At 41.8% G+C, this 15247-nt stretch overlaps 1 protein-coding gene across 1 annotated transcript in view; it reads left to right on the forward strand.

Moving 5' to 3' along the window:
* The first annotated feature begins 4400 nt into the window (after positions 1-4400).
* LOC127197416 (C-type lectin domain family 6 member A-like) overlaps positions 4401-15247 on the forward strand; it is a 30978-nt gene continuing 20131 nt past the window's right edge. Inside the window, exons 1-2 of the mRNA XM_051155312.1 lie at positions 4401-4635; positions 5213-5297. Coding sequence (XP_051011269.1) covers positions 4606-4635; positions 5213-5297 — 115 coding nt within the window. The 5' untranslated portion in view covers positions 4401-4605. The remainder of the gene's footprint in view (positions 4636-5212; positions 5298-15247) is intronic.

Consider the following 15247-nt stretch of genomic DNA (forward strand, 5'->3'; position numbering starts at 1 on the left):
AGATCCAGCAGTCTGTGGCTCTGTTCAAGTCCCTGGTCTCTGTGCAGTAGACCAGATACAGTGTATACTGGTTGACGCCATCTTGGAACCCCCCCAAGTATGATTTATTCTTTCCCATGGTCTCATGGATGATGATAGAACATACTTTAGTCCAAGGTATCCTCTATAAAGCTGTCTTACTGTCATGAATTTCTTCAGTCTGTTCTTTTTCATGGTGAGTCTTTCTTTCCCTTTCTGTTGTGACAGATAGCTTTGATGGGCATTGTAGTATCTTTGCAGTTGATTTTTGGAGCTTAAAATATATAATTACAATGTCTCCTGGCCTTTAAAGTTCTGTTGAGACATCTGCTTTTATTCTGATTGGCAGATCTCAGACAATAGGGTTTGATTCCAGATACAGCTCACCACTTGGCTGTGTCCCTGGTGGATCAGGCAGATCAGGAGTCAGCAGATAGTACTCTAAGCTGCATGCTTGGGCCATCCACTGGCTTGCTTGGGATGGTGGACAGTAGGGGTTTGGTCCCACATACATCTCCCCTCTCTGGTGGCTGTATCCCCGGTAGGTTAGGCAAATTAGGAGTAGGCAGAGAGGACTCTGAGCTGATTGTTTCTCTGGCCACCCACAGGCCTCCTTAGGATGACAGACAACTGAGATTGGGTCCCACATACACCTCACCTCTCTGATGGCTGTGTCCCAGGTGGGTCAAGCAGGTCAGGCAGTTCATGAGCAGACATCCTTATGGAGTCAATGGCACAGCAAATAGGCACTGGTGTTATGGATTCAGCTACACAGCCACTTGCTAGCCAAGCAGGCACTGAGCTCCAGGCACCCAGATTCAGCTGAGCTCTGCCATCTTGGACCCAGGACCCTGTATACTCTTATTGTTCAGCTGGACTCCACCAGGAGACCAGTAGAATCATGGGGTGGTGTTGGGATATTAACCTCAGTATCTATGAGCTGGTCTTGGGGAAGTGGGGAGAACCCCAGGTCTGGTTGCTGGAATATGGGACCCTTGTGCCTATAGGCAGAAAGCACAGGGCACTGTGAGTCCAGGACCTTGCATGACTCCTGGACCTGGGGGTCAGCTGCAGGGGGGCCTGGAACTCTGTATCTCCAACTCAGCAATGTCACCTCTCAGCCAGAAAACACCAATGTCAGTGTTTTGGAGTCAACTGCTAGGTTACCACAACCACAGTCTCTGATCTTCCACCACTCAGATATGGTAAGCCTTGTCTGCTGCCATCTTGGAAGTCTCAGAATTCTTTTTAAAAAGGTATTCCTCCATAATCTGGAAATAAGGGAGTAGAGACTAAAGTGCAGGCTGATAGTAGTCAAGACAGAAATCAGTTAGGGGAGCGCATGCTGGAGATGGGTGGGAAAGCATAAGGCAGTTTGCCTGTGGATAGCTTAGGAGAATGTTTTCTCTTCCTGGACAGTCAGTCAACTCAACACCATAGTTTGTACTTCTTCATCCAGAAGGGGAAGTGAAACAGTTGGTAATGCATTGGTGGAAACAACCACTTCTTCCTTCTTTTACCAAACAACCATGGGGAAATGGTTTAGGGACTTTTAAAATTACTAAATTCATCCTATCATTACCTATACCCACGCCTGTGCTCTTACTTGAAAAGTTGCATTGAGCTCAATCTCACTTTGATTTCTCTCTGTGGGTCTGTAATTGGTTACTAGTGACTGAACTCAGTCTTCACTCTTTCCTCGTTCCGAAGATGTGGGAGTTTGGGTTTCCGCTGTCTGATCACATAGTTGGCCCTATTTTGAAACAATCTTAGGCACTGGAAGAGTTAATTTTATATTTACTGCTGTGAGACTATTTTTGAAATTTAGAACATCCCCATAAAAAATCACCACAGAAAATGTCCTATGATAAAAAGGCTTTTAGAAATTCTGTGCTAAAACCACGGATAAGGGCCACATGTACTTATATGTTCTGTGTCCCAGTATCATAGGTATCCAGATGAAGACTGCTTCCTTATGAATGTGGAGGTGATGGTGATGATAGTGAAGGGAACGTTCCAGAGAAAGTGTGTGAGGAGGGAGTAATAACACACTTTATAAGGCTTGCCTCTGATTTCTTTTCATTTTTCAATTCCCTTAGCCTAATGACAGAACTCATTAAATGTTACCAAAATAATGAAAGAACTCACAAAATGTTACTAATCCACTTTTGCCCAATATAAGTCAAATTTTGTCATACTACCAACAATGTCAGTCTGTTTTCTGTCTATTGCAAGCTCACGGATTATAATTCCTGTCAAATGAGCAGTCTCTTTACCCTCTAATCAAATGACAAGTTGGGACCCACATGAAAACAGTGCATAAATCAACCAATTTCTTTCTTTTTACATTTTATTTTATTAATTTATTCAGATTACATCTCAATTGTTATCCCATCACTTGTATCCTCCCATTCTTCCCTCCCTCTCACTTTCACCCTATTCCCCTCCCCTAGATCGATGACCGAGGGGGACCTCCTCCCCAACTATATGGTCATAGGCTATCAAGTCTCATCTTGGTAGCTGGCTTATACTTTCTCTGAGTGCTACCAGGCCTCCCCCACCAAGAGGAAGTGGTAAAATATGGGGCAACGGAGTTCAGGTCAGAGTTAGTCCCTTCTCTCCACACAACTATGGAGAATGTCCTGTCCATTGCCTAGATCTGAGTAGGAGTTCAATGTTTACTGCATGGATTGCTTTTGGTTGGTGCAGGAGTTTGAGCAGATCCCCACTGGTCCCAGATCCAACTGTCATGATGCTCTTCTTAGAAAGACAAAGGCAGAACATGTAAAAGTAAAAGAAAGGAGTGTAAGCATATAGGCAAGACTAGGTACAAGAAAACTACTTGAGCACACAGCATTAGTAATGAATGAACTGTGCACTCATGACTAAAATCCTATGGATGATTATGGAGATCAGTCTCTTCCATGATGGCTTGTAGGTCATCAGCACTGAAGAAAAGGACACATTTGTTTCAACAGAGCATGCACATAGATAGTTGAGAGAAAATTGTAGAGTCAGGAGATGTATCTGTCACACATGTCAATCTGACACACTGGTGACTATAGTCTAAGGAAAAATCATATCTAAAAGGCCCAGATCCCATCAGTCTCCTGTGCATATTGACCTACAATCATCAATATGATGGCTAATGTGTGGTCAAGATGTTAGATCTGTTATTTGCCTTAGAGGTTGTATAACAAGATGGAGTTCAAAATAGAATTAGCACTGTCAAAGTATAGGCACAATAATCATAATTAAATACCAGTTTCCTCTCATTCAAAGGAGCCATAATGCAGCAAATGTACATCACAGTACCATTTCCATTTTATAATACCACTCCTGAATAATGCTCATGTCTCTTGTTTTTAAAATGTATATATGTATGTGCTTATTCATGTGTGTACATATGTGAAGGGAGGGATGAGGACTGATGGATCTCCAACCTGAGACAAACAGCTAACTGAGGTGCCAACTAACATATCGAAGCAGATGCTATTCACCAGCCTCTCTCAGCATTGTCAGTACCTGTTACAGAGACATCCTAGCTGATATACCCCACCCCTACCCTAAACTCTCTAGCCCATGGACTGAGATGGGCCCTTCTCACAACGTCTCATCCATACACAACCCCGCCATTGTGGCTATGTGGTCCTTTTGCTATCCCGTTCTTTTGGCTCACTCCTGGCCTCGTTGCCACTGGCTCTCATGACCTCCCCTGAACCACTAGCTATGGCCTGGTTCACTCTAAATCATTCCTGATGCTTCTGTCTCTAATCTCCCTTATATCTATAATCAATATTTCAACCAGTTGTGAGCAGTCAAGTCTTTCTTTTATTTCCATTTCAGAAAACCTTGGCTATAAATCTCAAGAACACCATCCACTTCCTTTAAGGCAGGGTCTCTCATAGGTCTGGGGAACATCAATTAAAAGCTGGGATGCCTGACAAGAAGCTCCCAGGGATCCATCTGTCTCTGCTTTCCCAGATCTGGGATTACAAACATGTATCATCACACATGACATTTCTAGGTAGGTTCTGGGCATCAGTCTCAGGTCCTCATGCTTTCAAGGCCTCCAACCACTTTTCCATCTCCCAGACCTCTATGGACTTCTTATTATTTACTACATAAATTCATAATATCTAAATTCCAGCCATTAAATCAGACTTTTTATTGCTTACTAGAACCCTGTTCAATATATAAATAAAACCTTATACTAACTAAATAAACCACATAAAATTTTGTAAGTCACAATTTCTTTACATTACATTCACAGAGAACCGTGTTTTGAGGTGGGAAAAAGTTCCAAATTAGGAACTGAACAAATGATGAGAATACTTTTGTCAGAGTTTCCAGGAACAATTTTAGGCATGTTTCTTAATTTCCCCTTTCTTGAAAAGACTTCTAAATACTCTGTTAGTGCCTTTAATCACTGGACACCAGTTCCTACTGGGACTTCTGCCTATTTCTGGTGCATTTAGCTCAGAGTGTGTAGAGCTCTGGTCTCTTTGAAAGAAGACAGGCCCCTGATTCATATCAGCGAGACAAAGACACAAGAAGCCCTTGAACTTCTGAACACAGACCTAAATAATGGTGGAGGAGAGCCAGCCTCAAGGTGCGGTGAGCATTCCTGTCTCAGTTCAGAGGCCACAGTGAAAGTATGTGATGGGATGAGTGTTTACCTGGGGTAAAGACACAGATAAGCGGTCAGGCTGAACGATAGAATGGAGCAAGACAGCAGACCCACAGGAGTTTAAAGGAAGTAAATATCTTAGCACCAGAAGCCCTTTGAAAAACAAGAAAGCAACTATTCAAAGAGGATCTAAAAAGGTAGAACATCAATGTTAAAATGTTGATACTTAAGAAGCAAGTATAAAGACATGGGAATTACAGGTGCCTGGGGATTAATATTTTCTAGATTCAATCTCTCTCTCTCTCTCTCTCTCTCTCTCTCTCTCTCTCTCTCTCTCTCTCTCTCTCTCTGTGTGTGTGTGTGTGTGTGTGTGTATGTGTGTGTGTGTGTGTGTGTGTGCGTGCGTGCATGCACATGCATTCAGACTTGACTTGGTCATTTATTCTAGGCCTTTCACAGCTTTTCCTACTCTAAGTTTCTAATTACTCTAACCATTTTGTCTGGTTTGTCATTCTAAGCATTTGGTCTGTGGTGACTATGTCTACTTGCTATCCCACAGTGAAGGGAGTCTGCTGGACCCTAAGGCTCTGGTCAGTTGCTGTGATTTCCATTTTACTCCTCAGCACCTGTTTTATCATGAGCTGCGTGGGTAAGTTCTTCACTGATGGGTGTCTCTTTTTTTATTTTTATTTTTTAAAAAATTTTGGGGGACATAATCCCCCTCAGGAACAGTCATAGGGGAGGGGAATAATGAGAAAATGGGGCGGGGGAGGAATGGGAGGATACAAGGGATGGGATAAACATTGAGATGTAACAAGAATAAATTAATAAAAAATAAAAAAAAAAAGAAAAAAAATAAAAATTTTATTATGATTTATTCAGATTATATCCCGATTGTTGTCTTCTGACCTCTATCTGCCTGTTCCCACCCTCCCTCACACTCCCACACCATTCCCCTCCCCTAGAATTCTGACAGAAGTAGATCTTCTCCTCCACCATATGATCACAGCCTATGATATCTAACCCAGATAGCCTGCTTCCCCTCCCTCTGTGTGCTGCCAGGCCTCCCCATCAAGGGGAAGTGATCAGATTGGGAGCACCAGAGTTCATGTCAGAGGCCATGCCCACTCTCCCCACAACCATGGAGAATGAACTGTCCACTGTCTAGATCTGAGCAGGGGGTCTAGATGTAATTTTCCTTCATTGGTTCAGTTTGTACAGGCCCCTCTGAGTCCAGATCCTGGTGTCTCTTTCAGGCACTTTCTTGTCTCTCTTCCACAGAGACTCCCAGGTGCTGTTTTGTTTTGTTTTACTTTGCTTTGTTTGGTTTTGTCTTTTTGAGACAGGGTTTCTATGTGAAGTCCTTGTCTTGGAACTCTCTCTGTGGACCATGCTGGCCTCAACCTCACAGAGATCATCCTGCTTCTGCCTCCCATGTGCCTGGATTAAAGGTGTGAGCCACCTTTCCTGCTGGTGTTGGTTTTTTGAATCCCATTAACTGGTCAGACCTTACATGCAATACCATATTTGCTTGTTTGTTTGTTTTGTATTTTTTTTTTTACTTCTCTTCTTCATTGTTTTCTTTCTCTCTTTCAACACTGAGATTTCTAAGGTTCCTTCACCTAGCCTTGTTAGCACATGCCATTTATTTTATTTTATTTTTACCAGTGTATTAAAAAAATTATTCACTTTTATCAAGTTGAATTTATACCAGGGATGCAAAGATAAGCCAATAGACAAATATCCATAAACATGAAACATCTCAACAACAGAATGCAAGGCAAACCATATATCCCTCTCATTTTATATAGAGAAGGCATTTATCAAGATTTAACATGTTCTGAGATGGGGAGATGACTCTTTTGGTGTTTGCTGCATACGTATGAGCAACTGCACTCAGATACTAGCATAAAAAAGCTACATAAAGGAAGCTTATCTGTAACCACTGCTGACAAGCATATATGTCTCTCTAGTCAGTGAGAGACCTTTCTTCAAAAAATAATGTGTATAGTTGGGGAGGAAGATACCAAACCTTGAACTCTCTCTGTCTCTCTCCACCTCTTTTTTTCTGTCTCTCTGTCTCTGTCTCTGTCTCTCTGTCTCTGTCTCTCTCTCTCTCTCTCTCTCTCTCTCTCTCTCTCTCTCTCACACACACACACACACACACACACACACACATACACAGCACATGCCATTTATAACCATCAACTGTGACAGAGCCTTTCAGCATCAGATTTACCACTAATCACATTCTCTGGTCAAAGCATGTCCTTATTGGGGGTGCAACTCTAATTGATTCTATAAGGTTCAAAGGTGAAAGTCTGTGACTCATAGGGGATTTTGTGTCTCAATTTGAGAGGAAAATGTAACCAAATTAAATAGTGAAGATTGAGGAAATAAAATATTTCTGCTGTTTCATCTGCCTATAAAGCCATATCAGAAGTCTAGTGTGTGAGAAATATTGATGATGTTCTTTGCAGTCTACAGCCTGTTTCCCTATTTGCTGTGGAGATGATCACAATAGTTACTGAACAGTCCAGGAGGCACAGTGATGAAACAAAGACATCATTTTCACCAAATCAAGATCTGTGCTGGCTGGCACAGTCAGGCCTAGGAGGGCAGGCTGTGGTAGCTAAGGATAGTTACATTACTGCTCAAGAAGAAACAGACATGCACCACCCAAAACACGAAATATAAACATTTGCTAAAAGTAATAAAGAATCTGTTTTTGTTAACATGGTTAATGTGCACACTTATGAACAAAATGCTAATTTTAAAAATAATTTGTATTTATTTGGTCACTTGATTTTTGACAAAGAAGTCAAATCTATTCAATGGAAAAATGATAGCATCTTCAACAGAAACTTTCATACTTATGTACAATGTATCTTAACCATATCCAGCCCCTTTAAAAGTCTACAGATACTTAAAGTACTCCTACCTGCAATCAGGAATGCTAAGATATGTTAACATATCCATTATTCTTCCCCCAAAATTGTTCAGACAAAGGAGATCAGACATTGGGAAATCAACAGAGAACCATACAGCACATGTGACAGTTCCCTGATGCAGGGCTTTGTGATTAATTGATGCAGAAGATGGAATGTTTTCCCCAGAAAATAAAACTGTTGTTATAGTAGGGAAGAGGAAGAACAAATGAGGAGATATAGATATGAGTGATATAAATGCATACAAAGCAGCAATAATTTAGTCTAGTCTTCAGTAGATTTTCCCGGAGAAGTTGGGGCGGGTGTATGTAGGAAGTGCACTGGCTTGGTGTAGGTAGAGGACATGAGGCTCCAAGGTTGGCCATATGGATGTTCATTTGCTTCTTTCTTCACAGTGATTTACCAGTTTACGATGGACAATCCCAATAGAAGACTGTCTGAACTTCACACAAGCCATCCCAATCTCACCTGCTTGGTGTCAGGTGTGTGGAGGGTGTATATGTGTATTTGTTTTGGGTGGTGGTGGTGGTGGTGGTGGTGGTATGTGTGTGTGTTAAGCATATATGTGTTTTGTTTGTCTTTTTCTTGATTTCTTTAAGAAATTAATTATTTTCCTTATCATATAATATAGAATACATATCTATCTATGTATCTATGTATCTATGTATCTATGTATCTATGTATCTATCTATCTATCTATCTATCTATCTATCTATCTATCTATCTATCTATCTATCTATCCTGAGAAGAGAAACAACAAATGGGATCAAAACAAAAACATGTTTACATCCACTATGGTGCAGAAAAGTTTAGAACCAAGCAGAAGGTGAGAAGATATAAGAAGAATAGAACTCTTTTCAAAAACAAGATTTGTGTAGATAAATGAAGACATACATACATACATACATACATACATACATACATACATACATGCATACATAAATTTCTGGTCTGATGTAAACATACATGTGGACTCCACTTCTCGGTAAATCCCACCTCACAATCTGTTAGCAATATCACACAACTCAGGTGGCCATCCCCTACTCAATGCAGGCCATGCCACCTATAAAAACAGGTAGGCAGCTTGCTGATGGAACACTCTCAAGGACACAATTCTCCACCATGCCTCCTCCAAAAACAGCACTTTGCCTTGTCCCCTCCCCCAAATACAGAGACTATCCCCTGCTCAAGTCCAGGTCACATCAGCCAGAAGAACAGTAGATAAACTCAGGGTGATACTCACTGCTGGACCAGGGGATACATTGGATGCCAGAACATCTGATAGACCACTGGTTCTGCACCTCTTCTAGTCTCTAAGTGCACCCCGGACACTAACCTCAATGCCCCATCCCTGCCTTACTACTCAGTCCCAGTCCCAGCTCTAATGGAGACCCACTGCTCAACACAAAGCCGTGCCTGCTGCCAGAGAAACTGAAGAACATTCTTGAGTCTCTGTGTGTGGTTCTGGAGTGAATTCTGTGGGGTGTTCTCATTGGCATCAAGAAGTCTAGCTGTGTGTGCATACAGCCTGTGTGTGCATACGAGCTGCATGTGTGCACGAGCTCCTCCATTTTGGGGTGAGCTTGTGGACAAGAAGGAGCTAGAAGGAAATTCTCCAAGAAGTGTTCTTCACCTAATTCCTAGTAACTTCTGTCCAGCCCAGGATCTTGAAGAATCTAGAAGCCAACTGAACAAATGAGTCAGTTTCCTTCATCAAAGATTTGAGACTTTATGAGAAATTAAAAATGCATGAAAACTGGTATATTTAAGACATTTCACATGATCACCCAGAATAAAGTAATAGCCATTTACTGTATGTCAGAAAGTTTATCAAATAACATACAAGGAGAACACAGACTCTGTTTTCAAGTAATTTAGAGGAAAGCCAATGAACCGGTGTCAATGAACCATGTGCAACGGCACACTCCTATTATCCCAACTACTCATGATGTTGATACAGGAGGACAGTGAGTGTGGAACTAGCCTGACCTATGTAAAGAATCTGTTTCAGAAAAAAAATGAAGAAAAAATAAGCTATTGTTTGCAACATTGTCCAGGAAGGGTTGTCCTGAGACAGATGTTTTAGAAGAAGCAACAACTAGAAGTGTGGTTACAAAGACTGTCTCAGAGGTGTGAAACTGAAGCATGAATGATTGAGGCACACAGTGCTGAGTGAAGGAGAAATGACACTTTCCTAGGTAGACATAATCAGAATGCACAGCATGTGCTATGCCCCATTATGAAAAACAGTTCTTTCTCCTAAATAATATTTATTTGTCAAGTATGGTTTTCTACTTAATAAGTCAGTATAAGTTTAATGAACTGTGAAAACTACTTACTTATCTTCTGCTCCTGTGGTTTGACATTCAGGCTTAGCTCCACTGAGAGGCTCCTCTGGTCCTAGCTGAACTTAGGCATGAGTATGTGTCAGTTACCACTGCAGGCAGCTTAGCTTCTGACGAAGAGGAGGCCAGCGGGAATGACTAACTGTATGACACACCTTTCTGTGATTCCTTAGGATGGCCTGGGTTTGTTTACATGCAGCTTGCAGACTTCCAAGATCGAAGGTGACCACAACTCAGGCCTCTTAAAGAATTTAACTTGATAATAATTCAGATCAGGAACGATTTTCCACATTCTCTTGGCCAGGTCACAAGATGACTTTGCTTCTTTTTTTTTTTTTTTAAAACTGGGAATGTGGCAAAATCACATTACAATGGTGTGTGACTACAGAAGCTAAAAACTGTGGTCAGTTTTTGACAAAGCATCACAGCCATGGAGAAACATCACAACATTTCATGTGGAGAACGGATATGGTCAAACTTAGGCTATAGTTGGTGCTTTTACAACACCCTGAAAATAGTGGGCTACTTTATAATCTGATAATGAGTTAAATGTCTGGAGACCATGAGAGAAGCAGCTTTGAGTGCAAAGAATGTAGGGTCAGCAAAGTAGATGCCTGATGATCTAGAGATCAAGGGATCCAAGAAGTAAAGTGAGACTTTAATATTATGAAGGTGCAGATTCAGCAACCATGAAGTTACTCAAAGAAGTAGATAATATATGATGCCATGGGTTTAGGTTGGTAAGTGTTCATTTGACATTAAGTGTAATAGGCCAAACCTGGTATGTTTGCATTCTCTGGCCTCAAAATCTCACACATATAGGCAACAGGCAAGACCATAGCAGTACATGACAGCACTTGGGAAGATTTTATAAGAGGAGGAAGCATAATGACAGGACTGTAGGAAGTGTTATATTTTAAAGGGGTGGATGGAAGAAGAAGAGATTATAGAAGACAACAAGAAGTGATGGCAAAAGGTGAGGCAAAACCAGGACATAGCTGTGTCTCAGGAGCTGAGTGGGAAAAGAACTGGCCTCAAGTCCAACAGCAACGTGGCTAACAAGTGCCCTGGGATATTAATGATGATCCGTTTCAAAATTGGTGTTAGTGAAAGAAGGAGGCAAAAGGGATGGGGTAAGGAGGACAAAGGGACAGGGAGGAAAGTGAAGATACACAGTTCCAAAGGGAGAGGCCAGTCACTTTGACACTGGGAGAGTGAGAGTGTGGTCGAGGGAGGAGGAAGTCAGTGGAATTAAGGAGGGTTTAGGGAAGAACACTATGCTCTGTAAATAGATTTCTTAATATTTCGCTTTCTAACATAATCTAGAGCCACTCAGGATTAGCTAACCCCTTTCCTCCCAAAGAGAAGATAGATACTCACCCTTAAATGTGAGTATCTATCTCTGCTTTATCTCCCCCTAGAGTTAGCATTGTCATCTTACATTAAGATTGAAGGGTGTGGCTCACTCCCTTCCTTTACCGTGATGATAATGGGCTCATCCTACCTTTTATTTTATTTTTTGTTTTTTTTCTTTTTCTCTCTCTTTTTTTATTAATTTATTCATATTACATATTGATTGTTAGCCCTTCCCTTGTTTCCTCCTATTCCTCCCTCCCTCCCACTTCCCCCCTTCTCCCCTCCCCTATGTCTGTGATTGAGGGAGACCTCCTCCCCCTATATATGCTCTTAGAGTATCGAGTCTCTTCTTGATAACTTGCTATCCTTCCTCTGAGTGCCACCAGGCCTCCCCATCCAGGGGACGTGGTCAGAAAGGGGGCACCAGAGTTCGTGTGAGAGTCAGATCTCACTCTTCACTCAACAGTGGAGAATATCCTGTTCGTCGGCTAGGTCTTGGAAGGAGTTCGAAATTTATTGCCTATATTCTCCTTGGCTGGTGCCTTAGTTTGAGGATGACCCTAGGATCATCCTACCTTTTAAATGACCCATATTTCTATGAGTTATGGAAGTAGCTGTGGTTTAAAGCCAGAAGGCTGAGGATTCCATTGATTGTGGGGAACGAAATTGTAGTCAGGCTCTGTCTACTTAGGTAATCCAAATGGGGCAGATCTCTGTACCACTAAGTAGAAAATAGAAAGCCATAATTCTATCATGAAATTCTGGTTTGGTTCTGTTTTCTTACACCTTATTTTCAAAAGTTCTCTCAACTTCTTGAAGAAAAAAACCTATAAAAGAGTGTTCCTCTCTCTCCACATCCTCGCCAACATGTGGTGTCATTTGAGTTTTTGATCTTAGCCATTCTGATGTGTGTAAGATGGAATCTCAGTGTCATTTTGATTTGCATTTCTCTGATGACTAACGAAGATGAGCATTTCTTTAAGTGTTTCTCGGCCATTTGATATTCCTCTGTTGAGAATTCTCTGTTTAGTTCCAAGCCCCATTTCTCCACCGTTGAGTGGAGAGTGAGGTTTGACTCTCACACAAACTCTGGTGCCCCATTTCTGACCACGTCCCCTGGATGGGGAGGCCTGGCGGCACTCAGAGGAAGGATAGCAAGTTACCAAGAAGAGACTCGATACTCTAAGAGCATATATAGGGGGAGGAGGTCTCCCTCAATCACAGACATAGGGGAGGGGAGAAGGGGGGAAGTGGGACGGAGGGAGGAATAGGAGGAAACAAGGGAAGGGCTAACAATCAAGATGTAATATGAATAAATTAATTTTAAAAATGTTAAAAAAAAAACCTATAAAAGATGTAACTCACAAAGAATTGTACTGCATTAAACACATTACACCAATAGAAGATAAGAATTAATGTTCCTAAGAGTTTGATTGCTGTCTGTAGAATGTCATGCATCCAAAGAAATCTGGCACCTCCACTCCTGCCCCGCTTCATCTCTGTCTCTGTCTCTCCCTCCCTTCCTCCTTTCCTCTCTCTCTCTCTCTCTCTCTCTCTCTCTCTCTCTCTCTCTCTCTCTCTCCCCAATTTATTCTTTTCTCATATATTACATCGTGACCACCGTGTCCCCTCCAGCCAGTCCTCTCAGTCCTGTCCTCTAAATCTACTTCTCCTCAGTTTCCCTTTAAATAAGAACATGCCTCCTAGGAATATCCTCCGAACAAGCCATAACAAATTACAGTAACAATGGGCACAAACCCCCATATCAAGGCTGGACAGGGCAACCCAGTAGGAGAAAAAGGCTCCCAAGAGCATGCAAATAACACCCACTCCCATTTTTAGGAGTCTCACAAGAACACCAACTAGATAAACATACCGGATATGCAGAGGACCCAGCACAGATCCATGCAAGCTTCATGATCGTCACTTTAGTCTCTGTGAGTCCCTATAAGCCCTACTTAGTTGATTCTGTGGGTCCTGTTATCCTGGTGTACTTGACTCCTCTGGCTCCTACAATTGTTCATCCTCTGTGTAATGTTAGGCTGTGTGTCTCTGCATCTGCTCCCATCAGTGGCTAGATGGCACCTCTCTGATGATAATTGGTACTAATCTATGAGTACAGCAGAATATCATTAGGACTCATTTCATTGACTTTTTAATTTTATCTTATTTTATTTTACTTTTTTGCCTGTTATATTTGGTTGTATCCTAGGTCTCTGGTCTAACCAGCCTCCAATTCCTGGTCATCCAGGCAGGGTTGGACATGGGCTCCCTCTTGTGGCTTGGACCTTAAGTTGCACCAGCCATTTGTTGGTTACTCCCACAAGTTCTGTCCAGACATTCTCCAGCACATCTTGTTGGCAGGACAAATTATAGGTCAACGTTTTGTGGATGGGTTAGAGTCTCTGTCCCAACACTGAAAGCCTGCCTAGTTACAGTAGATGGCCATATCTGGTTCCATTTTACCCATTATTAGGAGTCTTCACTAGGGTCATCCTCATAGATTACAGGGAATTTCTACTTCACTAGGCTTCCATATTTCCTCCCACCCCAACAAAAAAACCAATTCCAGTTATCTCTCTTGGTACTCACTTTTCCCCAACTTGATTCCTTCTGTTCCCATATCCACCAGTCCCCAATCCACCCACAAAATCTTCCCAGGAAGAACCATGTGTTCCTTCTTCATATTTAGCCTCTCTGGGTCAGTGGATTGTAGCATGGTTACCTTTTAATTAACAGCTTTTATCCACTTATAACTGAATACATACCATGTTTGTCCTTGTAGGTCTAGATTATCTCACTCAGATTTTTTTCCTGCTTCATCCATTTACCTGCAGATTTCATGATGTCAATTTTAAAATAGCTTAATAATATTCCATTGTGTAAGTGGACCAAATTTTCTTTATCTCCGTTCTTCAGTTGAGGCACAAGTAGGTTGTTTTCAGTTTCTAGCTATCACAAATCAAACCACTATGAACATAGTTGAGCAGGTGTTTTTGTGGTAGGATGGAGCAGCCCATGGGTATATGTCCATGAGTGGTTTAACTGAGTCTTGAGTTAGATCAATTCCTAAATTTCTGAAGAGCCAAGACATTTATTTCCAAAGTGGCTGTACAAACTTTCATACCCTCTATCAATGGAGGAGTGTTCCCTTGCCCCACATCCTTGCCAACGTGAGCTGCATTTGTGTTTTTCATCTAAACTATTCTGACAGGTATAACATGGAATCTCAAAGTAGTTTTGATTTGCATTTCCCTGATGGGTAAGGGTGTTGAACATTTTAAGTGTTTTTCAGCCATTTGAGGTTCGTCTGTTGCGAATTCTCTGTTTAGATCTGTACCCCATGTTTTATTTGGCTTATTTGGCTTTTTGATACTTTTTTCCTAAGGTTTTATTGTTGTTGTTTTTATATACATTTTATTTTTTATTAATTTATTCATATTACATCTCGATTGTTAGCCCTTCCCCTGTTTCCTCCCATTCTTCCCTCCCTCCCACTTCCCCCCTTCTCTCCTCCCCTATGTCTGTGATTGAGGGAGACCTCCTCCCCCTATATATGCTCTTAGAGTATCGAGTCTCTTCTTGGTAACTTGCTATCCTTCCTCTGAGTGCCGCCAGGCCTCCCCATCCAGGGGACGTGGTCAGAAAAGGGGCACCAGAGTTCGTGTGAGAGTCAGATCTCACTCTCCACTCAACGGTGGAGAATATCATGTTCGTCGGCTAGGTCTTGGTAGGGGTTCGAAGTTTACTGCCTATATTCTCCTTGGGTGGTGCCATAGTTTGAGAAGGACCCCAGGACCCAGATCTGCCCATCAAAGTTCTTCTTGTAGGTTTCCAGGACCCTGTGGGTCCTACTATTTCCCCATTCTTCCATGCTTCTCTCGCCTAAAGTCTCAATAGGATGTCCTCTCCTCTGACCCTCTTTCTTGGTAAGTAAAGTTTTTCATGGT

The sequence above is a fragment of the Acomys russatus genome, chromosome 13 (assembly GCF_903995435.1).
Source record: "Acomys russatus chromosome 13, mAcoRus1.1, whole genome shotgun sequence".
NCBI classification, from domain to species: domain Eukaryota; kingdom Metazoa; phylum Chordata; class Mammalia; order Rodentia; family Muridae; genus Acomys; species Acomys russatus.